Raw genomic sequence first — 27,537 nt, 5'->3', positions numbered from 1 at the left:
TTTTTTTTTTACTGGAGATCGAACTCAGGACCTTGTGCTTACGAGGCAGGCGCTGTGCCACTGAGGTAAATCCCTAGCCCCTGCAAGTGTCCTTTTACCTCTTGGGATAGAAGAACTGAGGCTGGGGCAATTTGGGAACTTGCTCACTGATATGTGATGTTGTTGTGCATCTGTTATCTAATTTCAAGTGTGTTTGGTTCTGGCTAGTGCTATAACCATGAGGAATGTGGTCATCAGTGATCAGTGGAGTACTGTGCTCTGCCTTACACATTCATGGACAAAGTCATTGGTAGAATCATTGAGAGAAATCAAGAAAGACTTTACTTCTGCTCTTAACTTCCTAAAACATTTATTTTTTCCCATGAGACATTTTTCAACAAAGGAATTAATCAGATTCTTTCAACCCCCTTCTAATGGTGGGGGAGGGAAGGAGGGGTTGAGAAGGTGCAGAGTGTGCTAAAGGGAAATAGTAGAATATGAGGCCATGCACCAAAGACTCGTTTCCCAAGGTAGAGCTTTGCATCCTTTTAAAATACAATTTCTTTCTTTTTCTTACTTTTTTTTGCGTACGGGGATCGAACTCAGGTCCTTGAGCTTGTGAGGTAGGTGACAGCACCACTGAACTAAGTCCCCAGCCTAAAATACCATTTTTATTAACCTGACTGAGACTGAATGTATACAGTGGAGTTTGAAGTCCCTTAGGCATGTCCTACAGGTGCATACAAAATATGAACAGTACTTTGATATACAGGAATAACTCTATATAGCTCAATCTCAAACTTCAACAGTTGCAGTATTTGATGGTCTAGAAACCACTGGTATTTCACATTTATTTCTGGTGTTTTCAAACAATTCTACCAAATGTCACATCTGGAAGTATCACTGTTTGAAATTAAATTGTTTTTGGAAATCACTGGACACCACAAAAAGGAATTTTCCAATTGAGCCTGTCTATTGACCAACTATCAGAGACTCTGTTGCTTATGATTTAGTTTTGTTTCACCCCTTTTAACTATAAGACTCATCTATTTATTTGAAAAATGTTAATATTAAAATATATTCATATACCTGATTTTAAAAAACCATTGGTATTTTGAATATATGCTTAACATTTTATTTGTTTATCCTGAGATACAAGGGTGGGAAATACAGGTCAAAGAACTAATTCTAAACTTGAGTCTATGTTTCTAAGTGGAGTAGTGCCGGAGCACTGCGCTGAAGATCCCTGTGGCCAGACCTAACTCACCTCCTCCCACGGATAAAGAGGGCCCTGAGTCACATAAAGAGCACACACCTTGTTTGCTTCTTCCCCGGGATGAGGCAGGGCCCCTTGGGATGAGAGCAGGCGACAGGAGGACAGGGTGGGGCAAGGCCTGGCAGAGAAGAGGACTGTCTTCCTCCTGCCCGTTCCCCAGAAATCCATCAAGCATGATGCCCTGCAGACCTTAGCTACTCTCCTGCCTTGGCTTACGGATCAGCCCCTTTGCCTCCTCCCGCACTTATCTTATCTCTGCCACTATAAATAAATGCTGGGGCAATTTGCCTGGGGTCTTTATCTACCATCAGGAGTTAGAGCCCCACCTGCCTCCCACCTTATATTTCTTTGTTTGTCTTTCCTAATCTCCCACTGTGGTTTCTCACTCTTGTGACCCCCTCAGCCATCTGAGCTGTGGCAGGATATAATTTCTTAGCTGGAGTTTTCTTCTTTCCTTTCTTTTTCTTTTCACATTTGAAATAAAACTTTTTTTTTATTTTCCTTATACCTTAGAGGACATTGGTTGATTAAATTTCTTGCCACATTCTTGTCAGAAATGCTATGCTGAAGAAAATGGATACAGGATTCCCTGATGTTTGGTTCCTGTGCTCATCACGTGGCAACAGGCCTGACTGTCACGGTCAGATGGCTTCTAGGTCACAAGGTCAAATGAAGCAACAGAGAACAGTAGGACAAAGGAAACCCACAAACTGAGGTAGCTGCTCAAGTTGTCCCGTGTTCATAAACAGATGACCCGGATTTCTGTTATGTTCTCACCTACTTGTGTACAGTTTACATGCTAAATTGTCAATAAATCAATTTTTTAAAAACCCTTCAATGTACCAATAAAATTAATTTTAAAAAACTGTCCACAGCTCATGGGCAAAGGCCAAGCAAGAGAGCTTTTGACAAAGACCAGAGGCTGTCACCTTGGCTAGGCCAGAAAGAATTATAACGTTGAGGTTTTTCTTTTGCTATCAGGGTGGATGACCTCTGTACATCACTATCCATTCTCTCTGCTCTGTACCTTCTACTTTCATTTTCCTGAGTCTTTAAATTGGGACTATTGATTATTTTGTTTCATGTTCTCTACTTAAAGGTAGCATGGAACATGTGTGCATCTTAAGGAGTTTGAAGATGATAAATGGCCTCAGAGAGGGAATGCTTGAAAGTTACCGAGTTCTTAGACTAATTAGGCCCCTTTTTCAGTCTGTAGGACATTTCTTTACATAGATATAAGACAACCTTATAGAGGTAGGATAGAAAGAGATAAAGAATGTTAGGAGGAGTAGTTTTATATAATATAGAGGGAAAGCAAGAGATGTTATAAGTAAACTCTGTCAATTCCCTTTGCTGTTTATAAGGAGAACCTGTGCCTCATATCAAAGAATAATGTTTCTGTTCACAGAGGGATCACCTCTGTCTCAATAAGTACTTTTTCCAGGCTGTTTTGTATTGACTTTGGCAGAGCTCCAAGAATCTTGGGAGATGTTTTAGCTGTTGACATCGGAATTTGGACGCCTAAGGCCTACGTACCATTTGGTCCTTATGTAAAGATTTACTAAGTATCTGTCACTTGGAAATGTGGACATTATATTTTGTGCCGGAAGCAGGGAGTCAGGATTTGAAGAAGCAGGTCTATGAAGACATAAAAATGAGTTAGGCTAAGGGCTGGGGATTTAGCTCAGTGGTTAGCAGCACTGCCTGCTTCCTAAGCTCAAGGTCCGAAGTTCAATCCCGGGTACCAAAAAAAAAAATCAGTTAAGCTAGGTTAACTGTTTTGAAAATATAACCCTGTTGCAGCTTTTGTCAGCTGTGGGACTGAATACAATATTTATAAAATGAGATCCTGTTTTCTCAGAAGTCACAATTACTATTTTTCAGGTAGAGGAGTACAAAGCCTCCTGAGGAGTTCCAGTGCAAAACTTTCTATTCTTGCTTTGGGCTGTGAGTTTTGAGAGAAGTAACAGTATCTATTATAGTCACTGGAAAACTAATAGTTGCTTTATAATTAGCAGTTGTGGCTGAACTTTTAAAAATAATTATTAGACTGTCATTTGTACAGGTGAGTGTGACCTTTCAAACATTTTTATGAAGAAGCTGTACGCCAGTTTTACTGTTGATGCTGCTGTTCTAAAATTCATAACTTCCCCTTCCATGATACCCTCATATTCTACACGTGCAATATATACACACAGGTTCCCTGGGTTGGCTTTACTACCAACAGTGTAGGAAAGAACTGCTCTCGGTACCTTAATGTTGTGTCTTGTACACCTGAGAGCCGCGGGATCCTAGAATACCGCCCTGATATTCGGGCATGGTTAGGCCCACGCGAAGATGAAGAAATGGCACATTGGTAGTCCAGGGGCTGGTACCATGGAGGGGCAATTGTGAGGTCCAGGCTGGTTTCCATGACAACAGAACAGTTGAGCGAGACGACTAGAGCCACTGAAGATGGCAAAAATGGCGATAACCTCAGGGAGGACCCCCTGAATATTTTGTCTACAACCGCCAAAGCATTTCAAGTCATTCTTGGCTTTAGGGTTTATAGAGGCAAATAGTTTCAGAAGCTTTGTTATTTCAAGAACTCACCATAACAGAAGGGATACAGAGACAAAGGACAAAGAAAGCTCTTAAAGTTATCTCTTTTCTGTCCCTTTATACTTTCTTTCTTAGCGGATAGGCTTCATCAGCTGGCCTGATACTCCACCGAGAAAATACAATAGCACGTTACAGAGCCTCGTCCTCCCTCTGCTCCCCTCAAGCACGCCTCCATCTGCACTCAAAGTCCCCCGAACACGAGGCAGCGTGGCCTCTGCACATTGCTCACCCGACTCCCTGCGCCTGTCTTCTCTCCAGGCTTCTCACTTGCCCTGGTCGCATCTCCCACTTCTCTCCACTGGATCATTATCCTAAATCAGTCGAGTACAATCTGAACTCTGCTATCATTTAAAGAAACTGCTCAACCCAATTCTTTATTTCTAGCCTACCCTCCTCCTCTCTGAGTCTTTAGAGTCAATTCTCAATCCACATCCTCTCTTTACCACCCAACACTGCCTCTACTGCTACATGGGATGTGTTCTTTCCAAGGTTAGCGACTAAACCCACCTCACTAAATCAAACGGCTTTTTAAAAACTGTGGCTGATCTCTCAGCTCTCTACCCTGCTTTCCACTGTTGTGTTCCTGGCATTTCCTTTGGTCTTAGCCACATACTCTCTGGGCTTTTCTCCCACATTCTTTAGCTCCTTCGAGGATCACTGTTGACTCAGTATTCATAATGATCTCTTTAAATATATGTTAACAATACACAAACAGCCAGCTTAGCTCAGGCCTCTCCTCTGAGTTCCGGATCCATATATCCGGTCTAATTTAATTAAACACCTTGTGAGCATTTTGAATTTGATAGGTCAGAATGAAACTACTAACCCTAGTCTCCCAAGGCTACCCTTCAACATTTCTTCCTCATGTTAAGAAATGGCACTGCTGGGGATTTAGCTCAGTCGTTCTGCCGCCTGCTTTGCAAACGCAAGGTCCCAAGTTTGATTCCCCAGTACCAAAAAACCCAAAACAAACAAACAAACAAACAAACAAAAAAAAGCAAGAACAATAAACAAAGAAATGGCACAACTAGCGCAGGTGCTTAAGCTCAAACTCTAAGGGTCCCTTTTGGCCTCCTTTCTCATCCTCCTTATCCCAGTTGTTACCCAGATCTGCCCATTGTAACTCTCACTGCCATCTCCACTGCCAATGACTTTGGCCAAGCAGCTGTCTGCTCTCACCTGGGCTCCTTAAATACCCAGGTGACCCAGATGGAGGCAACGCTGCTGCCTCGACAGCCTCCTGTTGTATCCCTGCCCCTGCCTTACTTACGTAGTGCTGGCTGCCAGTGGACCGTTAGGTGCATTGTAAGATCTGTCTCACCTCGGAGCCTTCACGCATGCTACCCTTGGCCTGAACGTCTCCCCTCCAAGCCACTCCTTTCCTTCACATACCTGCCCCGGCTAATACTTTCATGCTTTTTATGTCTCATGCAAAGAGTTTCCCTCCTTGAGGTTTACTGTAGCCAAAATCTTGAATGTCTACCTCAAACTGTCAAATGACAGTTTAAAATTGTGTCTATGTATATTTTTATATTCATGTTTCTATGTTCATATTTCCTGCACAAGACTAAAAGCTCCATGAGGCCAATAACTGCCCACATTCCTTATGACTATATATTTAGTCCTTAGACTAAGTCTAGTGACAAATACTAGTGAATAAGCACACATCCTTTCTCCTCCTGTGTAATGTCCAAGCTTTGCAGGATGACCACGTGTTTCCTACCTCTCCTGTCCTCTCTCACAGTGATGTGGAAAGATGTGACTTTACTGCTGGACAGACTGGGCTCTCACACCCATTCAGGAGCCCATTGTGTGATTTGGCCAATTGTTTAACATGTCTTCCCACCTGGAAACTAGGGAAAATAGTATCTATCTCATAATAATATATGTGAAGGTGAAACTTATATAAAATGCTGATAATAAAGGACTGTGCATTGATGTCTTCTCCAGCATTCACGCCGAAACTGCAGCAGTATTAATTCGTGTGGCCTTTGTGAAGGGATTAAATTAGGAGGGCTCCACCCACATGAATAGGGTCAACATCCCTGTAAAAGGGCTCAAAGCTAAAGGGAGCATTCTCTTCTTTAAACATGAATGAATTAAATTTATTTTTATTAGTGTATACTAATTATCTGAATACTGAATTAATTTGACCTTTTCAAGCGCACCTATAACATACTTTGCTTCGCCCTGCTGCCCTTCCCTCCTCCTTCCTCACCCCCCCTTTCCACCTTCTTTCTCTTGTTGAGTAAGGAAGGGAGCGCACACTGCCCCATCTCTCGTCTTGTGAGGTCACAGCACTCTCTACCTCCAGAGGCTGCAGTGCCCAGCTGTCATCCTAGAAGCAGAGAACAGCTGCCCAAAGACACCAGTCCTGCTGGCAACTTGATCTTGTACTCCTCATCCTCTAGAACTGGGAGAAAGGAATTTCTGCCCTTTATACATTTTCCAGTCATGAATATTTTGTTATAAAAGCATTCAATGGACTTTAGTTCTCTTTCTTCCCTTCCTTGCCCTAAACTACATATTCCTCTTACCTAACATACGCACTCAAACACACAAAATGTGAAAACATGAGAGATCCATCCTGTCCTCAGACAGGTTTCTGACTGGGACACGTCCACTGATAGTTTTGGCTTTAAAGAATGATATGCTTTACCAGCAAAGAGTATTTATAACTGTGTTTTGTTTTGTTTTGTTTTGTTTTTGGTACCAGGCATCAAACTTGGGTCCTTGCACTTGTGAGGCAGGTGATGGAACCACTGAGCCAAATCCCCAGCCCTGAGTATCTATAACTTTAAACCCAATATGTAACATCAGTCCTAAATGGCTGTATTTATTGTTATAAAATTACAATAGATACTATAAGGGCACCTTTTCAAATTTGTGTGGAGCTAAAACACAGAGAAGGGAGGTGGTATATATTTGACAGCAAAGAAAACTCTGCTTTTTAAAAAAAACACCAGATGGCAGCACCAGATGCTGGAGGTGCGGCCGGGAGCTTTAGGTCCAAACCTGGGCGCCGGGAATGCGAAAAGTGTTTGCATTCTGAGAGATGCTCACTTGTAGAAATGATTGTGTCCCTTTAGAAAACCACGCCTATTTCACAATACAGGACAGAATGTTTAGGGACAGTGTTTTACATGATACCAGCAGCAAAATCCTAACAAAGTAACTAAGCATTACCTAATAAACAGTTATGAGGCAAAAGCTGTTTGGGTCTATAGTTACATTTATTTAACCCTGTCAACTTGTGTCCCAATTAACCTGGGAGGATCTAAAGTTAAAGAATAAATTAGTATCAGCTTCTAGAAAAAGGACAGATATTAAATGTAATTATTAAAATTTATTCATTCACCTTCAAATAAGGAGTAATAATAATAATGACATCTATTACTATATTCCACAGTATAGCTCAGAAAATTGTTTACTAAATAAACATCAAAGTTCATATTAGATAGGTGAAATATTAAAATTTAAAAAAATAATCCATAGTTTTCTGTATTGTGCATCAGCAGTTCATCTGGAATGAACACACATTTTAAAACATGCTAAATTCAGTATTGTTCAGGCAGGATTTTCTTCTTTTAGAGGAAAGAACGGCAGCACCACACTGCTCATTACGTTGTGTGGTGGGTGAGCAGCAGTCCCAGAAAGTCAGACCCTTATCAGATGCACAGGAGGGTTCTACTCCTCTTAAATACTACTAGTGGCTTTCACAGCTTTCCTGTGAGCTCTGAAAGAGTAAGTGTGGCCTCTGTCTCAGATGCTAAGCAACAGGAAAATTCAAATGCCCACCAAGATCTTGAAGGAGAGTGTGTCTCATCTGCCTTTATTTGTATTTAGATGTGATTAAAGAATAACAGAAGTATTTGTGTCATAAGAGAACTGAGCCTTTCTCTGTTGGAGGAACATTTTGAGCACAATGAGGACATTGTATTCTGTCAGTAAAATAGTCATTGTCACCTGCTGAGAGTAAACTGTTTTCCAAGTGCTACACGCATGATTCAAAAGTATTTCCTCCATTTCAGTTCAAGTTGAGCCCCCTTGAGAAACCAGTCAAGATAGATGATCTTAAGAAGTCAGATCAAGAGTTTGAGAGGAAAACTGTTCAGACAAGAGAAGAAATGAAGTGGATACTGTAAAAGCAGAATGGTCAAAAGGAATGCACTTGCTCCACGGTGAGCCCAAAGTCAGCGCTACTCTATAGAAAACCAGTGGATCACTGCACTAAAATTGACATGGCATGAAGAAGTGAAAACTTCAACTAAAAAAGAAAACAATACTATGAAGAAATGGCTTTCTGCAACAGTGAAATAGGAAATAATTTCTCTAGGTTGGGGAGCTTATGATTTTTTTTGAATCCTAAGACTTGCTTCCATTTTAATTAACCAATCCTGTTTTAGATCTGGCAGTGAAAAGTTTTAATCTGGAAACGAAAAGGGCCCTATGTTGGAGGACCTTTCTGTGTCCTCCATTGATGCCTCTGCAGCCCCCAAAGCACATCTGACAGTGTGGGTGCCAGGTGCTCACTGACAGGGGTGTTCCGGCCTGAGAGTGAGACTTGGGTGGTCTCTGCCGGCATCTCGACCTCCTCTTGGTTCCCTGGCTCTCATCTGAGTGCACAGGTCACTGAGGGGGCCACCGCTGTCCTTTGCTTCTGACATTTTCTCCTCCAGAGGACTGGGTGAGTCAGGAAGTTATCATCAGCCTCTTTTCACAGTCTTGACTGAGAAAGAACATGCTGTGCTCAGCCTGTTGGCCCCACACTTGGAGCACAAACGTGCTACAGCAACAAGCACAAGAATCCCAGTACACTTCTCCCTCTATTTGGATCTCTAACAAGAACACTGGGTAAATGCATACAATCAGAAGACAGGGTTTGTGAGTCAGAATGCTAAGGCATTTCTGATTTGTGGCCCTGAGACACAGATCTTTTTACTTTCTGTTTCCAGACCCCACACGTTTTGGAAGAAAAGCAACAGCCAGAAGATGGGAAAAACAGATCATATTTATGAGACCAGCTTGAAGCCCATGCCACACTTAAGAGTTTGGGTTTTCATCAGGCAGATAGACTAGCGTTGTTTTTTTTTTTTTTTTTTTTCTTTTCAGTTCAATGTTCACAGGAAAACTCACCCAGCATCTGTTAGTCTGAGTCTTTGATTTTAGAATCATTGTCTTGGAATCTCCTAAACCAGAAAATCCACAATCATTTCATTTAAACATGCAACCTAGGAAAAATGACTAGACCATCTACAGAGAAATAAAATAAGAAAGTAAAAGAAATATTAAAAAGAAAAGATGTCTTCCCATCCCTCTAGTTTAAAATTTCACAATTTTGAATAACTTTCGTTCCACTAAAACAATTTAAAGACTCAGCTCCTGAAGACTATAGCAGCCCTTGCTACCAAGAGCCTGTGATTTGCAAAGTTCTAGCATGTTGGGCATTTAAGTAGTAAGCTATGAAGAAAAGGCTTCTAATTTCCTGTTTTTCACCTTTTGGTGTTAGTAAGGTGACCCAGGATAGCACATCCATTTCCTGGCTTAAGTACAGGACAAAGAGTATGGTCTGTACCCTTTCTTGTGGGTGGCCTCCCTCAGAAGCATGCCTACCCATTCATAGTCACGGAAGAGCCAAATAACTTCAAGATTCAGGTTGGAGACACCTGGGATGGTGCTGGGTTAGAATGACCCATTGGGAGTCAGGACACTGTGATAGTCCCACCCAGAGTTTGGTGCAACAATAGGATTGTATACCTCCCAGAGCCATGAACATGTGTCTAGTTGTTTCATTGTCTGTGCTGAGGCTAAAAAAAGCCTGTTGTATTTGCAGAGCATGTGTATTTATGAAAGTCTGAAAGTGTTCCAATGTTTAATTACTGTTAAAGTCATTTGAGGTTTTTGACACAGATTCTATTTTAGTAAGATAAACTCAGCATAACCTGACATTGCCAAAAATAAGTTAGTTCCTAAGGTAGATGACTAAAATAAGCCAACAATAAAGATTGGCTGTTGGAATGAGAATTATACTTTGGTAATGTAGACAGATCATTAATGACTCATTTTCAAATAACAATCTCTCCCAAGGGTTATTACTCTGAGGGATGAGAGAAGAAAGGAGTCCATCTCTCCTTTAGGCAGCAAGATTGAAGAAGAATATGAGCCCATCAGGCAAAGATGTCTTTATATCTACTTTGCTGAGAGATACAGACTCTGGAATCCCAAAGGTGGGCAGCTTGGACAGGCTGCACCGAGGCAGAAATGAGCTATTCCAAGGGTTGAAGCAGCTGACGCTGAGAACAGTTTTCTCTCATTCCCCTGGAGGCAGAATGCAGCCCCAGGTACAACTAATGAATATTATAGAGCATGAATTACCTTATCAGATACACCGGGTATTGCCATGTTCTTTTGCTGCTTGGAATCGGTGGGAGCATTTAGGTCACCTTTACCTCTTAAGGTCAAATTCTGAACTTTTGGTATACGAGGTTGAGCTTGGCAACTCCTCTGGTGTACCAGAAGGTGATCTGGGGCAAAGGTCTGGCTACAGTTTGCACAGGGCACAAGATGATCTTGGCTTGATCCCTCCCGGCTGGACTGTCCAGTTGCAAGGGTCTTGGGCTTCTGTGGGAGGGGCTGGCGGTGCTCCCTAGGGAGCCGGGCATTTTCCATTTTCCACTTTTCCAGGCATTTGGGCTCATGAATAGGAAGGGACAGTGTGCCAAATTCCCTACCACAAATGTAGCAGATGAGAGTTCTTGGTCTGGCTGGGATACCACTAGAAGCTTTCTTAAAACCAGTAAGACTGTCAGAACTGTTGGGGTTTGGCATTCTGGGACCCTCACCCTTCGGCTTACAGCTTCTCTGGTGAACAAGGAAACGATCTGGAAAAAATGTGCGACCACAGGATTCACAGGGCAGCAGCTGAGCCTGGGAATTCCTAAATGCTGCCTCATTGGCTGCCTGAAGACTATAGCCCCCACTGCCACTGAGGGTCTGTGGTTTGGAGGGTTCTGGTCTTCTCAGGTGCTTGGGTAACTTCCTGTTTTCAATACGCCACTTCTCCAAGCACTGGGGCTCATGAATGGGAAGTGACTGGGACCCAAATTCTCGGCCACAGAGGTAGCATACGTGGAGCCCAGGCCTACGGGACAGTATCACAGGGGGCTGGGGCTGGCCTTCAGACATAACTCTACTTGACCGTTTTGATAGTATCACTGTCCCAGGTCTGTTTTGCTGAGCATTTGTCTTTATTTTTTCAGCAGGATTGATGAACTGTACTTCTGGCAAAAGGTTAGAGTGGGAGTCACTAGATCGGACAGCTTGGTTGATAAGGAAGGTAGGCTCTTTCGAGTGGTAGAAAGTTTGTTGCAGTTTGTTGGAAATCCTCTTCTCTTTAGCTCTTTCCATGAACAAAGAAGGCGTTCTCTAGTGCCTGATTCTAGGCCAGACTCATTCTGGATCCCTGCTTAGAGTGAAGGGTGGTGAGTTCAGCTGTCCTGGGGTTCCATATCCTTGCCAAGACCTTGTCCCAAAGACTGTGACTCAGAGCCTCACTGCAGGGCAGCATCTGAACTGTCAGCAAGTCCTCAATGAACCTTAGCTGTCTCACAGATCTGTAGAGTGAAGTGGAGAAATAAATCAAGAAGTTATTAAGCACACACACACACACACACACACACACGCACGCGCACACACACATCTTAGATCATCAGCTATAAAGGGAGTATTTTTTCTTAATTGGCCTTGTATTCTCTTTGGCTTCCATAATAATAATCAGCCCATAGGATTTGTTCGACAAACATTAAAATAAATGTGAAAAATCTTTTCATTTATGCATTGTACTGGTGTTGTACTGAAAATAGTCTTCTGCCCAAAGGCTGACAAGGCCAGCATACCAACGATACAGATGGCGAAAACCAAGATTCTGAATCCAGGGTGGCGAGGCTGAGGAAGAGGAAAACGTGATCTGGGAAAACTGGATTAATGAAGCCAACAGACCGTGTACAGGTGCATCTGTCCAAAGAGAATGTGGGTCCAGGGCGCCAGAGAAAATTCCTATCTCGGGGATTCCTGGATTTTAGTGACATAGATCCTGTTGAAAGTTATGAAAACCTATTGGCTTCTCAGGATACTTTTGAAAACAAAAAAGTAAAGATTTTGCTAATGCCGGTGCTACCAATTTTGTTGAAATTTGCTAAATATTTTTAATTGCAATACACATTTTCATGGAAGCATAGTAGTGCTGCAGAGTGTCCGTGAACCCAAGTGGAGGATCTTGGCGAGACACCTACCTATCTTCCATGGAATGAAGATGCTCAGACTTTGCTTGATGCACTTTTTGGTATCAAATTCACTTTCTTGTTTTTAACCTGTATGTCTTCAAAGTGCTTTTTATAAAAATTGGCCACTCTTTTTCTCAAACTAACCTGAGAAAGAGACTGATAAGATGGAAAAGTGGCATTATGGGCAGAAACCTAATTAGTTTTTATCATGGGGAAATCCATGAGTAAATTTTACCAGGGGTTGACAGCCAAGCCCCAAGGAAGACTGTTCTCGGAAGTACCAACACCTTGTTCATTTCCTGGATGGCTCACATCAGGGTTAGAGATCAGAACAGCCGTGTCCAGTGGCCCGCAAGCTACAAGTGGCCCTGGACAGCTACAGGAGAAATGTGGGCTCGCACAGTCTTAAACTTTTAGCATTTTCACATGATTGTTTCATGACATTTTCTCAGCTCAGTTGCCAGTGCTTGTGCTGGGGCTGTGCATGTGAGAACAAAACGCTGTGTAGGGGAGGGTTCAGTGCATGCTGGCCCTGACTCCTGTACCCATCACACACCTTTAGCTCAAATGAAACCTGCTTGTATCATAAATTACGTGCTCTTGTGCAACTTTAGTGAGTAAAGTTTTATCACAATAATTGCATTTCAGTCTACCCATGTATGTACCTGTGAAAACAGGCATTTAATGTCATTTCTTAATTTACATGAGGTCCAAGGCAAATTCTCTCCACTTATTGCAGCCCAGACCAACCAAAAGGTTGTACACTTGCTTTTGCTGAAGCATCCATTTGGATCGCAGCAGGAACTGCACTTGAAGGGAGACCATGCTCTGCACCCCACATAAACACAGGAACTCACAGAGAGCAAGCACAGCAGCGCTGCTGACATGGAAATGAGACACATCAGAATTACAAGGGACAAAAGGCTGAGATCTTAGCCCACTGCCTATATTTTTGTGCCAAGAAAAGTTTGAATCTTTGCAGTTGAGGGCATCAAATCAGGTCTGGCACGGAGAAGGAAGTTATTCCTCATTTTGACATATCCTAAGACAGTGATATTAACCCATGTGGCAAAAGAATACGTTGGTCCCAAACAGTGGCCAACAGAGAAAGTGAAACTCAGAGAAATTTATCACTTGATCTGTACCCTCCAGAAGAGAAAGTGAATCTAGGAAACCTAAGGAACAGAGTGAACATTTTCACTAGGTTTTACTAGCACATGGCTGAAATAACTCCTAAGCCACTCTGCCTTATTGTTCTGGTTTCTTGTTCAGCGAGTCCCTTTTGATTTGGCTTCCTCTTTCCCCTGATACCAAAAAGTTACAAACTCTAAAAGTACTGAAGAATACAAATTAGAAAGTCAGTGCAATCAAATAGCCTCCTTTCTGCTAAATTCTCTCTTTCAGAAGCACACATGCACATAGTGCTGTTCCCAGATTAGCACTCTGAGGGAGCCCTGTGTCTGGCCCCCAAAACCCCTCCATCTCCTTCTAATGAGTCAAGAAGTAAAATATATGTGCCACACACTGCACTAGATTTTTATATACATAATTTCAATTAATTCTCAAAGTACAACGAAGCAGGTATTATTACTTCAATTTTTTAAACAAATTATGACTCAGGAAAGTGAGTTGCCCAAGACACTTTCTAAATGACAGACCTGGAATCCTTTCCAGTTCTCTTTGGCTCCAATATGGAGTTCTTTCCATTATTCATACTGCTTAAATTCCACCAGCAGGGCTCCTTCTCTTTAGCTTTTAAACCTGTTTTAATGTACTATTCCTGTGCCTCCTGGGAAGGTAACTAAGTCTCACCAGCCTTTGTGCACTCTTCTAGGAGAAGAAAGAGGCAGGAGGGAGGAGGGAGCAGACAGCAAGATGGAAAAAACAGAAAGGATATGGCTTTTGAAGACAAGGTGTTTTCCTAAGCAGCAGATCATTTCTTCTTACTACAGATGTGGTTTTCTAGATGAAATTATTTTCCTCAATGAAATGCAGTACAGATCCTTTTCCTGCTCTCACCAACATCTTAAGAAAAGTGTACATACCCAGATAGGGGTGAGGACGGGTGAGGCAGAGCAGGGTGGGTTGGTGATGATGTGTCTAGTTTGTCTTTACGGTAGGTGCAGGGTAAGCACGAAAGCTGCCCAAGGTGGCCAAGTAGCGCTCAGTTGGCAACTAAGGCTCAACTTGGAAGAGGGCCAGGTCTTTGTTGCCCACAGTGCCTGTGTATTGAAAACATTCTCTGCAGCAAGTGTGATGGAACATCTTGAAATTCCATTTGAGTCTTCATTTTGTCTCTTTCTACTATCCCTTCTTCCTGAAATTTATCTCTTATCATGATATGAGGCATCAAAGAATAAGAGATGAGGTAGCGAGGGAAACTTTTGGAAGCTGTGATGTCTCAGCCAGTGGTTTTACTCAGGCAGTGTTCCTTGGCACAGCACGGTCAGCTGCTCTACTCTATAACTCAGCTCTAAAAGCAAAGGTGCAGGAAAATACTAAACACATATACTTAGAACACTCACAATACTGGCCTGTCCCCCAGACACATTATAAAGCAATGTTGCTGTTTTATAGTGAGAACACTTTGCAAAGCCAGCCAGCCTCATTCCAAGTTTCTGTGCAGAAATGTTCAGTCAGTTGGCCTGAATGTTTTATTTTGACCATATTTGCACAATGGGCATTTAAAGAATGTCTTGGAAGGCTCACATTTTATTGATATGATGCTTTTCTTCCATTCTTTTTGGGGTTCATGGAGAGGGAGAGGCAAATTCACCGAGATGAATGCAATAACCATGTAAATCCAAAACCCATTTTAGCATTAGAATGTCTTTTTTTAAAAAAAGAGAAAGGAAAGAATAAACCAAACGTGTGGTTAAACCTTTTAAGAAATATTTGAGGCCATTAAAATAAAATAATTATTACATGACATGTTAGTGCTGAATCCAAACTCTTAAATAGAAGAAAAAGTTGAAATAAATAGTGGTTTGTTTTCAATATTGTTTTCATGCCATTTCAGCAGCTTCCCTTTCTCCAGCCTGGTGCCCTGATGTACTCTCTGGTCTTTCTTGTCTATGAAATCTTTCAGAAAAGAGATGATAGATTCATTCACTCTCGGACTTATGAGTAATGAGCCCTCCCAGAATCTGGAGGAGATCGTCATTTGCTCAATTTCCTCAAATTAACGCAGTCCTAACTTTTAGCTGGGCACTTGTTGCCCAACTAAAATCTGCCAGTTCTTTTGTAGCTAGTGTAAGTATTGGTCAGACTTGTAAGATGTTCTTGAAAAGTGGGGCACAAACACTTTCTCTTCCTTTTCTTCATGCTGACGCTTAGAGCACGGAAGGGAGCAGCCATCTTGGGACAGATTCCATCCAGGCAACCCTCACGTGACAGGCAGAGACCTTGACAGTTTGGGCTCCTGACAAATGTGAAAGTCGCCATATGAGCTCTAGAGTATACTGGATTTTATTCAGGTGAGAGAAATGTCTATTTGTATTTCATCTATTTATTAGAGGTCACTTACATGAAAACCCAATACTAACTGAGATTAATCTATGTTGTAATAATGTTCTTTGTTTTAGCACAAAATGAATTCTAACAGTAATATTCCAAACATCAAGATCTTCCTTTTTTAAAGATAATTTTTTTTAATTTAGGATGGCATATGTTTGGGGGTAAAAACTATTGTATTAAAATATATAGCTTTCCCTGAAAATAAAGCACTTGAAATTATAAATACTAAACCAATGGTTCTTTGATTTACAACACTTCTCTTCCTAGAGATATTTTTCAAAAAAATATTTAATGACATTTTTCTTTAAGAAAATAAAAACTCTTTTTCCCTGTGGGCTTTATAAAGACCAGGAAGAGCCACTGCTACTCCAGTCATTAACTCAGGGTGGAGAAACTCCCTCCCACCTGCCCTCTGTGTGCAGCTCCTTAATGCCCAGCCCTGGATGTGGCAGGAGGGGATGAGGGTCCCTTCAGCTGAAGACATCCTCCTGTTTGTGAGCATCACTCTAGGAGCCTCCTTTATCTCTGCGGCAGCTGCTCTTTGCTGTAGAAAAGGCTGAGTTCTCTTTACAGTTTTTCCAGCACTCTTAAAAGCAGACTTATGGACCCACCCCTACCAGACACCCTCCCCAGCCCACCTCAGCTTCTCCTTAGGATCTGGACTTTAGATCTGATTTTCAACTCTACCCGCACCTCTTCTAAGTTTTAATAATTAAACCCCTTTCCTTTGATCCTTCAGTCCTGGGGGGATGGGAGCTATCACCTCCCTTAGTGCTTTTTTTAAAATCCTGTTATTTAGGTAACAACTTTATTCCTAACAGCACCATCAATTCTCTTTGTTTAAATAACTGGTATGGTTTCTGTCTCCTGACAGATATACTCACATTCAGAATGTAAGTAATAAAACTCTGTGCTATTCAAGCTGCATATTGTTTTACTATTGCAAGAAATATAAATGCCAAGGAATGTTCTCATCGAATCTTAGAAAATAAGATACGTACCTTAATGTTCACAACTCACTCAGTCACACAAATAGCGTGTTTTGTTGCATTTACACCAGCACCATACTTTCAGAGCTGGGAAATATTTCTCTTCCATTAGCCACTGACTGAACTAAATTATAAGGGGAACCCGCCATTTTTAGCATATTTCTATTTTCCCTAATTTTATATGAAACTCTTTCTCTGATGATTACTCAACCACAAGTCCTTGTTGTTACAGAGGCAGATAAAACACTGTAGCTCTTCTCACAGACCAACAGTGCCCCACAGGGTTTGGGGATTGATGCAGTTCACACTGGCTGGTTGTCTACACTAATTTCTGGGTCATATTCCTCAGCACAGCTGATGTGAGTGGACAGAAGGCCCTGTAAGAATAATTGGGAAGTGTTTGAAAGTTAAAATACAGAAACACTTTCAGAAAAGCCATTTAGCCCAAGGCATGGCTTTGAGGGAATATTGGCATTCCTGACTGATTTTGAACAACTATTAAAATTTTTCCTTTCTTTCTTGCCTTCCTAGTAAAAAATTTCAAACCAAGAAAAGTTGTTTCACTCAAGGTAACTATCAAATGTGGACATAAGAGTCTATGGTGTTAGAAAAATCTATGGAAACAACAACAACAACAACAACAGCAAAACATTCTAAATAGAGCCTTCTACAAGGACACTTTCTGTCACTGAGAGTCATAATATCACCCTAGGAAAGCTATTGTTAGGCCAGGCCTGTACTTTTCACTCTATTTTGAGTCTCCAAATCACAGAGTACCCAAGAGTCATGAATGCCACACAGGTATGACCACGTAGTTGTTATGTTGACCTTTGCAGTGGTGGAGAATTGGTTATGGAAACCATCAGTATAATCTCACGAGAGGCCTATAATGCACAGAACTTCAAAGGATAGGCAAAAGGAAAAAAAAGGATGGTGGAGGGTGGAGGAGTCAGAGGAATCAGACTGTTGAGTAGTGAGTGTTAACGGAACCTACTTACCACATTTTCTCATGTTTAGGATAATTCTACCCAAGGTATTGGCTCATAGGCAAGATATGGCCCATAGATATATTCTTTTTAGTCTAAAAAGAGTTTAAAATGTTTGAATTAGTGGTCCTTATTTGAAAATTGTGAGACATCACATAAAATAAGGATTTTTGGTTTATCTTGAAAAAATGGAAGATCTAGCCAGAAAGAGCCTACAAGCCACATGGTGATATCCAACATAAGCTCAAGCTGTGCCTTGAAAAACAGACATGTAGACCACTGGAATATAACAGAAGATACTGCACCAAACCTGTGCAACTACAGCCATCTGAATTTTAACAGCAAAAATATTATGTTGGAGAAAAGACAGCCTCATGCACATCCACATGTAAAAAGATTGAAACTAGACTCCTATGTCTCACTCTGTAATAAAATAAAATAAAAATGAATCAAGGATTGGGCCAGGGATTTAGCTCAGCGGTTCAGTGGCCTGCCTTGCAAGCACAAGGACCTGAGTTCAATCCCCAGTACCAAAATAAAAAAAGAATCAAGGATCTAGATGTAAGGCTGGAAATTTTGAAACTGCTAGAAGAAAAAAGGAGAAACACTGAACCTATAGGCACAGGCAAAGACTTCCTGAATAGGACTCCAAAAACACAGGAAAAAATATCAAGAATCGACAAATCAGACTATATCAAATTGAAAGCTTACACATAGCAAAAGTAGCACTCAATAGAGTGAGAAGACAACCTACACAATCAAAGTTGTTTTAGCTACTCTTCTGATAGAGAATATCATACACACACACACACACACACACACACACACACACATATATATATATATGCACACACACATATATTTGCACACTGGTGAAGATGCAAGAGAAAAGAAATCTTCTACATTGTTGGTGGAAATGAAACTAGTGCAACCACTATGGAAATAAGAAGAGAATCCTCAAAGAAACGTAAAAAGAGGGATACCATTTGATCCAGCTATACAACTCTTTGGTATACTTCTAAAAGAATTAAAGACTAAAGAAAATTGTGTGTGTGTGTGTGTGTGTGTGTGTGTGTGTGAGAGAGAGAGAGAGAGAGAGAGAGAGAAAGAGAGAGAGAGAGAGAGAATGAAATGCCACTCAGCTATAAAGAATAATAAAATAAATGGATGATCCTTATATTAGCCAACATAAATCACACTCAAAAAGTTAAGTATCATGTTTTATATGAGCACTCTAAAAAGATGAGACCATGACTGGAAAGTAGAAGGTAGAATATTAGGATTGAGGAAGGAGATCAGAAGCAAGGGAGTAAAGAGAGAATAGGGTAATGGGAATTAAAATATAATATAATTAAGTATAATAAAAATATATAATATGCATATGCCAATATACCAAAACAAATGTTATTATTCTGTATTACTAAATACTCTAATAAAATAATATGTAAAAAAAGCCCTACAGTAGAGGGATAGGGCTAAAAACACAAACCAAAAAAGTTCAGTCTCCAAAGTTTTTCACCAATCTGCTTCATTAATTTATAGTTCATCCTTTATACTCAGGAGCATTTGGCTTTGTGACCATTTGTGATCCTTGTCTGAAACTGTGCCTTTCACATATTTTTCTTCTTAATTAAATATTTGAAAATCCCTTAAAGAAGCTGGGAATCCCAGACCTTCAGAAACTGGAAAGTTATCCTACCTTTTTTGGAAGATATCATTACTAAAAAACTCAACATAGTTAGTAGTGAAAATCTAGAAAGGAATCTTCCTAATGAAAGTAGAGTAAGGATGAAATGCAAGGAGGAAGGAAAAGGCCTAGGAAAAAAGAAACAATAGGTAACTTGGGAGGAAATGTTCACAGGCATTGGAGCATCACGAGAGAGGACGCATGTAACAGAATGCTGCCAGTGTTTGGAACACAAATGTAGGACATCAAGGAGAAGAAAAAAGGAAAACACTCACAAAAATGTGTTTTGCAGGTCATCTGCATATTTTTTAAGGCATTCTGTAATTATTTATCAGTTGATATTATAAGAGCAATTACTGTATCTTAGCCCATGGACTTACTTTACCATTGAATGACTCGCCAGATAAGGAATTCTAGATGTTTTCTATCATTTGTGTACATAATCAATTAAAAGATTATATATAAGATATTAACAAAAACAACAAAAAAACAATTGTTAGATTCTCAGGATTTGGTATGGAAGTACTTCCTTAGAGACTTATGTTTCCTCAGGGGGATTCAAGAATTTGGTGCACTTTTTCTTTCTGCCAAACTGACCATTTTTGTCAAAAAGTACCTACAAAATATTTTGAGCTGAAACTTCATAAGACTAGTACAGCAACGCCATCTTAACCTAGTGTGAGATCTCCTGCATATAACATCTAAAATTGGGGTACTATAATGAAAAAATTGGGTGAAATTAGATATTCATGGTTTAGCATTATAATTTAAAGTTGTGAATACATGTGTTTACTGGACCATTATGTGATGCCTTGCACAGAGTCTCTTCTGTGTGCATGCCTTGGTTTACCTGTCACTCATGTAACGCTGTCAGCACAGGCTCCCAAGCCACGGGGTGGCAGCATGTGGGGGGTGGTCACTGGACAAGCAGGCCCGGCTGCAAGCAAACACAGTGAAGAACACGGGTGCTTTGAAGGGAGCTTCTTGGCCAGGAGAGACTGGCATTAGGAAAGTGAAACTCACCTCTACCCTTACTCACCCTGGAAACATCTCAAAGTTGTGCCCTGGTGCTGTCAACCTCCGAGAGAGGTCAAGGGCTCCTGCAGCCTGGCTGACTCAAGCTGATCATTATTATTGTTCATTACAGACATCAACACCCTTTGTTAATAATGCACCTATTAGCCAAAGCTGTAGTTGGGGAAAAATCCCCCGTCAGGAAGTAAACTACAGAACAGGACCGGAAGGTAGGCTGGCTTCCTGCTGTGTGTAGAAATGAAGGCAACTTCTATATTCTGATTAAATCACTGTGACTTCGCTAGTGGTGATTCAAGAAACTTGACAGTTTATAGATGCCACAAGCACTGCTATTTCTTAATATGGGCTTTTCATTGCTGTTCTCCCCACATTTCTCATCTTCCTATGTAAATAAGTCACCAAAAAACTACTGTCAGTCCACTTGACATCACTGAGTCTTACAAGCAATGCTTTCTTTACAGGGAAAATGTTAGAGTTCATTCATGATTCAGATTCCTCAGCATTACATCTTTTCTTTTTGCAAAGGAGATTGCACAGGACAGAAAGCCATTAGAATGACTCTCCCCACATTTAGGAGAAACTTACTCATTCTGTGTCCCAGGACCCCAGGTAAAACATGAAATGTGGTGATAGCTCCTTATTTGAAAACTTCTGTAGCCTATAGTTTAAATATTTTGTGGTTTAAAATTTTAAATTTTGAAAACAACCTCATTTTACTCCATGTCCAATTGCTATCAAATAGCATGGAAGTCAGTAAGAGTATCAGCTGCCTATTCTGTTTTCCTATAGTAACCAAAAAGAAGACCCTGTACATATTTCAAGTCACATTTAAGATTGGAAAGGTTAGGATATTTGATTGGAAAAATTCAGTTACAAATCAGTGCTGTGGATACTGATTTTTCGGGCCTTTCCTGCGTTTCCAACAGACTGTCTTTTTTGTTCTATGTTACATTGTTTCGTTGTTTCCACTATCTCCACTGTAAGTCCACTACAGCCCAACACAAATGACAAAACACCATTAGGAAGAGAATGAAGAGAAAGTATCCCATTTTTCTAGAGAGATAAAGGTAATGGAGCCAGCTCACCACAGAAGTGTATGTACTCATTATGTTCTGGAGAGAGCAGAACAGTGTGTATTAAAGATGATGGGTCCAGTCTAATCACATGCGTTCTTAACATGTGGACAACCTTTTCCCAAATTGCTACAAAAGCAGCAGCAACAGGAAAGGCCCAAAGACAGAAGGGCTCGGTTGGCTCTGTGTCACTGCCTTTCCTGACTGACGGAGCAGGGAATGTACAGCCCACGCCCGGAAATGTGGACTCTCTATAGAAGCTGGGAAGAGCCAGGAAATGGGTCTCCATTAGGACCTTCAAAAATGACACAGCCTTGCTGACCCCTCAGTTTTGCTGAAGGAGTCCCGTATTGGGTTTCCGACTTATAGAATTGTAAGATAATGACTTTGTGTTGTTTTAAACCACTAATTTTATGGTAATGTGCCACACTAGTAGTAGAAAGCTGAATCATCTCAAGAGAAACAAATCAGTCTTGTAAAGACAGCAAAAACATTTAGCCTATTTTTTTTTCTATACCATGCCGGAGAATTTTAACAATCAGAGCATAGAAACCTAGCTCAAGTCTCCCTAGAAAACACTACCCTAAGGCCAGGGATTTGGCTCAGTGGTTCTGCTGCCTGCCTCGCAAGTTCAGGGCTTGGACCCCCCAGTACCTAAATAAATAAATAATAAAACACTACCCTGGGAAACTCCACCCACCACACCTTGCTGAGATGCCCCAAAGTCAGCCCTCCAGTAGGACCGTTGTAAAACAGTTCATTGTATAGTAAAAAAAGATAAGGGTCCAATATGACTCCCTTGCTCTAGTGAGAACCCTCAACCAGTGTCTGAGGGCACACTCCTTTCAGATTTTGCATTCTGCTCTGTGTGGCCAGCACAGTTCACACTTTGAGTTGTTTTCCCTTCCCCTTTGAGGGACATTCTGTACAGCCTTTGTTTTCATCTTCATGTTTATTGCACAGAGAATTTTCATTAACCGTTTTCCTCAGTAACTTGACTTAGATGCACCCTTTTTCTTTCCCCTACCCCTCCCACTTCACCTTCCCCTTTGTGCCTTTTCTTCCTATTTCACATTATCTGTTATATCTTTTAGTCCTTATGTACATTTTCAATTTCTCACACTAGAGAAACCATTTGGTATTTACACAAGTCCTATTTATTTTACTTAAGAGTATTGCCTCAATGTATATACATTTAGCTATAAATGCCTCTAGTTTATCATTCTTTATGGCTAAGTAGTACTCCACTTTACTTAAAAAAAACCAAACAAATCACATTTTCTTTATCCAGGCTCCTGTTGATGGGCAATTGAGCTGCTTCCAAGTTTTCGCTATTACAAATTGTGCTGCTATGAACAAGAGTGCATATATATCACTGAGGTATGATTCTTTTAATTCTTTGGGGAAGATACCCAGCAGGGGAATAGCTGGGCCAAATGGGACCTGCAATCCTAGTTCTCCGAGGCATCTCCATACTGATTTCCACAGTGGTTGCCCCAGTCTGCACTCCCACCAGCAGTGGAGCAGGGCTCCTCTTTGCCCACAGCCCCCTGCATTTGTAATTGGTTGATTTCATGATAGCAGCCATTCTTTCTGGGATGAGGCAGAATCTCAGTGTTGTTTTCATTTACATCTCTCAAATGACCAGTGATGCTGAACATTTTTTCATGGGTTTTTTTGTTTGTTTTTTGCTATTTCCACTTTTTTGTCCAAGAAATTCATGTTCATGTCAGATGCCCATTTTTTGAGTGGGTCTTTAAATTTTGGTGGTCCGATTTTTTTTAAGTTTGTTATATATTGTAGATAGTAGACCTTTGTCTGGGGTAGAGCTGCTCAAAAGTTTTCCCACATTTTGGGTTGTCTCTTCACACTATTGGTTGTTTCTCTTTCTGTGCAGAAGCTTTTTAATAAGGAGAGATCCCACTTGTTGATTGTTTGTGCTAGTTCATGGGCAACTGAGGTTTTGTTCATAAAATCTTTTCCTACACCAATGTCTTCAAGAATTCTATCTAACCTCTCTTCCACCCAGTTTAGTGTTTCTGTTTTAATATTTAGATCTTTAATCCATTTTAATTTAAGTTTAACAAAGACAAGTTACCGAGTATCACAATCCCCAACTGGAACCTATACTACAAAGCTACTGTGATAAAACAGCAAGGTATTGGCAAAGAAACAGACCTGAGGACCAGAGTAACAGATCAGAAGATGCAGAACCAACTCTAGACACACACAGCTACCTCATCTTTGACAAAGGAGCCGAACACCCTCACTGGAGGAAAGACAGCCTCTTTAATAAATGGAGCTGGAAAAACTGGGTTTCAATTTGCCAGAGATTAAAATGAGACAGTTAACTGGGTTTTAACTTGCCAGAGATTAAAACGAGACAGTTGTTTTCTTGCCTGATGGCTCCTTCATGAACAAAGATCACTATCCGGTAATTCAGCATCAGAGCCTTTGCTTAAAGCCTTGTTGAATTATTGTTCTGTGTTTGTAGCTGTGCCCCTAGCTCTCAGCTGTACCCACAGGGTTTATTGCCAAGTCTCCCTCTGTGTGTACCGTAGACTAGACTGTTTGGATCAACTTGCAGAAGTTTTCACTTCCCTATTTGCATTTTATCCTGTTTCAATTTATCACATCATGGTCTTTAAAAATCTACCTTACAGCAAAGACATTAAGAATTAATATTAATTTTTAGGACTGTTATATCATAATTGATTTAATTATAAGTTTATTGCTATGAATAATCAAACACAATTGAGAGAACTAGTGTGAAGATCCTTTGTATATTTGCCTAATGTCCTCCAGTGGTAACATTTTGCAAAACTGTAGTGTAATAGTTCAGGCCAGGATATCGACATTGATACAATCCACCAATCAACATTGCAGTAGTACCCAATTTTATTTGTCTTCTGTGTATTTGTGTAAACTCTATACAATGTTACCACTTCTATAAATGTCTTCCCTAATGGGACAGTCAAGGAACTTAACAGTGAATCCCTATCTCACACAACAGAAAACAATCCTTCATATAAGAAACTAGTCTTCTCTCCAGTTTTGTCTTGTTTTGTATAACTCATAAACTCAAACCTAGGTTCAAACCCTAACTTCAAAAATGCCTAATAATTGTGGTTTTTTTTTTAGACAAAGTTGCATTGTACAATACAGATTTTGAATTTGTTGTGTAGCCCAAGACAATCTTGAACTCAGTCCCTGCCTCAGCTTTCTCAGTGTTGGAATTACAGGCATGCACCACCAGGCCTGGCTAGTTGTGTAATCTTGAGTGAGATATTTAATCTCTCTGCTTAGTTTTTTTCCTATGTTAAATGGAATGTACCACTCTCCTTGTAGAGTTGTGAAGATTACAAGTAAGATAGAATGCTTAGTATGCTGATAGGTTAAAAGTGATATAATTGTTATTATATACTTTTTTATTTGAAACAGGGTCTCACTATGTAGTTGAGACTGACCTGGAACTCACTTTGTAGCCCAGGCTGGTCTTAAACTCAGCAATCCTCCTGCCTCAGCCTCCCGAGTGCTGGGATTACAGGCATGCACTACTATGCCCGGTATATACTTTTCTTCTTCCACATAGTTTGATAATATGATATTAGAAAATATAATTAGTGGCTAACTGTAGATTTTTTAAGTTATATCTCATATTAAAATGTTCTGAAGAATTCAAATGCTTTCATTCTCTTGCTAACTCAAACCACATTTTATTTAGATTTAATTAAAAGACATTTCAGCCTTACCCTTGGAAAGAAAATAAATACTGCAAAGTTATGAGAAATATTTGTATGTTTTCTAACTTGTTAAATCAGTATGAAATATTTCAATCGTGCTGCTTGCCTTACTCGTAGCCCCTGCTGATAACACTTGCTGCTGTCTGATTTGCTGGTGCTGAGGGGTCACATCCTACAGCATATTAGCATAAAGGGTCAATTCCCTACCTCCCATTGGAGTTGACAGGAGCAGAGCTGGGCAGTCAGCAGAAGGCGGGTTCCGAGTGTGGCTGTGACTAGATCTATTTCTGAGCCCCTCCCACAAGAGGAAACAAGGGGAGCCTCTAATTCTGCTCAAATTTGTAAACTAACTTGAGCAAGAAATCTTAAAGAGGTTAGGACTGAACAATCAATGGGAATAATGCCTGGACTATTAACTGTCTGCTCAGTAGAAATAAAAGCAATTCAGTTGAAAAGTTCTTTTACTTTCCCTCTAGCATTTCAAAACTTTTAGTTTTGGTATCTGGACCAGAGAACAAAGTCAACTCTTTGGCTAGGAATTCTTCTAGTACAAGGCCTTGAGGTTAAATTGCTTGTGCTTTCTTGTATATGTGTCCTTATAATAAATGCTCTGCTATCCGAAGACACTGGAACTGGATTTGTGGAATGATGTCCAGGGTGCTGCCTTCTGGTAGTGCAGCCCAGAACAAATATCGAGTGACTTAACTTTAGCATTCCTATCACCATTACCATTTCATTCCTTAGAGGTATTTCCAGATAACCCAACATTGCCACTTATGAGCTGACAGGTTAACTATTGCAATGCATTTACTTTGATTCTGTATCTGTAGAGATTGTATGTCTGTACCAATAAAGGAAATCTTACTCCCCATATAGAGGGATGAGGGTGTACTTTTTCATCGAAGTAAGAAGTCTGGAATTATCAGAAGCTCAACAAGACTAGTGCGTGACCTTTCCTGCAGAACTGCAGATGCTGCGTGCATACTACATTGTTTAAATTGTGTCCTTCTACCCTCTATGCAGAGCAGACAATCTCAGGATCTTCAATCCTATGGCCCGGTGCAGCTCTTTACCTGTGGAGTTTCCTGTGATTGCTGTGCTTAGCTCAGCTCGCAGGCAAACTTTTCAGAGAAACCCATAATCCAGGTCTAATTTAGTTTCCTTTTAAATGTTGTAAACTGGTTTTCATTTACTTGTTCACATTAATATGTTCCTATTTTTCTATTTTTTTCACATATCAGAAGCTTATAATTCCATTACTATATGGGAAAAATGCATAGAATAAGGTGAACTTTCTGAAGATATTATGAAATCTGTATTTTTTCTATTTATCAATATTTTTTTCCTAAGAATCTATTGAAAACTTTATTTGGAAACATTTTACAACATTCATAATATCCCAACAGTTAAGATAATTAAATTCCATTTGATATGGTGTTTTATATAGGAATTAGCCTAACAATAAAAAAGTATGGTTTTAATTTTTGTTTATTGAATTTTCTGTTTCATATATAAGATGGTTCGCTGGGAAATAAAGTATATACTTTTTACCATATATTATATATTTCTATCATCTAATGAATATATGTTCTTGAGTAGCAATAAGCAGGAAATGTTTTAATATATACTTATTGTACTGAGTGTTCTATAGTCAGTTGTACACACACAGGTGAGTCTCCCTTCCCATCTTTCACTCTGCCTTCATTATACTCAGGTGATGATGGATGACCTCTTTCCACACTGCGGCGCCTCCCTTAGGAACATTTCCGCACCCGTCATTCAAGGGCCCACTCATGCTTCTCGAACGCGCCTGCAGGCGCAGGCCTCCTGCGGAGTCGCTGTGCCTACACCAGTCACAGTGGGACAATGACCATTTCTACCCGGGACCCCTCTAATCCACGGCAATCAGAGAAATCACATTGAACCCCCACCTTATGATCAGGACCTTCATTGTTTTCCCCTGCTCTGTGAGTAAAACCCGAACTCCTGACCAGGAAAGGAGTCTGTAACCTGGGTCCCTAACTCTCTGCTTCGGTCTCCTTTCAATCTCCCTTTTCTGCCTCGCACTTCGTCCTTCTCACCAAGGCAAACTCACTCTGGGGCAGGCTGGGTGGGGGCTGGGAAGCAGCTTCGCCTGCGATCTGCACACTGTCTCCAGTCCGCCCTTCCTGCCTCGCTAGTCTTTCTTACGTCATCCTTTAGGAGTCTGTTTAAGTATTTATTATCAGTTTGGAGAGGCCTTTCCTGACCTTGCTTTCTCTAGTAATTTTTTCTCCTTTTTTGCAAACATACACAAGCACACATGTTCAAATACACAGACACATGGATATGTGTGCAATTTTACCACTCCCACCACCACTGTCAGTTGTG

At 40.6% G+C, this 27,537-nt stretch overlaps 1 protein-coding gene across 6 annotated transcripts in view; it reads right to left on the bottom strand.

Moving 5' to 3' along the window:
* Window positions 1-27,537, bottom strand: part of LOC104864343 (zinc finger protein 474) — a 55,488-nt gene that overhangs the window by 21,304 nt on the left and 6,647 nt on the right. For 3 of the 6 annotated variants that reach the window (XM_010627259.1, XM_010627261.1, XM_010627260.1), the window contains exon 1: window positions 3,508-3,642. Coding sequence is in view for 3 of the 6 variants with exons in the window: in XM_010627258.2 (XP_010625560.1) it covers window positions 9,028-9,045; window positions 10,232-11,263 (1,050 nt within the window). In the remaining 3 variants the exon portion in view is untranslated. Of the gene's footprint in view, window positions 1-3,507; window positions 3,643-8,197; window positions 9,046-10,231; window positions 11,470-27,537 lie in introns of those variants that run through there. The other 3 variants (XM_010627255.1, XM_010627257.1, XM_010627258.2) reach the window with 2 other exon arrangements.

The sequence above is a fragment of the Fukomys damarensis genome, unplaced genomic scaffold (assembly GCF_012274545.1).
Source record: "Fukomys damarensis isolate Sample0158 unplaced genomic scaffold, DMR_v1.0_HiC HiC_scaffold_3, whole genome shotgun sequence".
Taxonomy (NCBI): Eukaryota; Metazoa; Chordata; class Mammalia; order Rodentia; family Bathyergidae; genus Fukomys; species Fukomys damarensis.
This window is presented reverse-complemented; position numbering and strand designations above follow the sequence as displayed.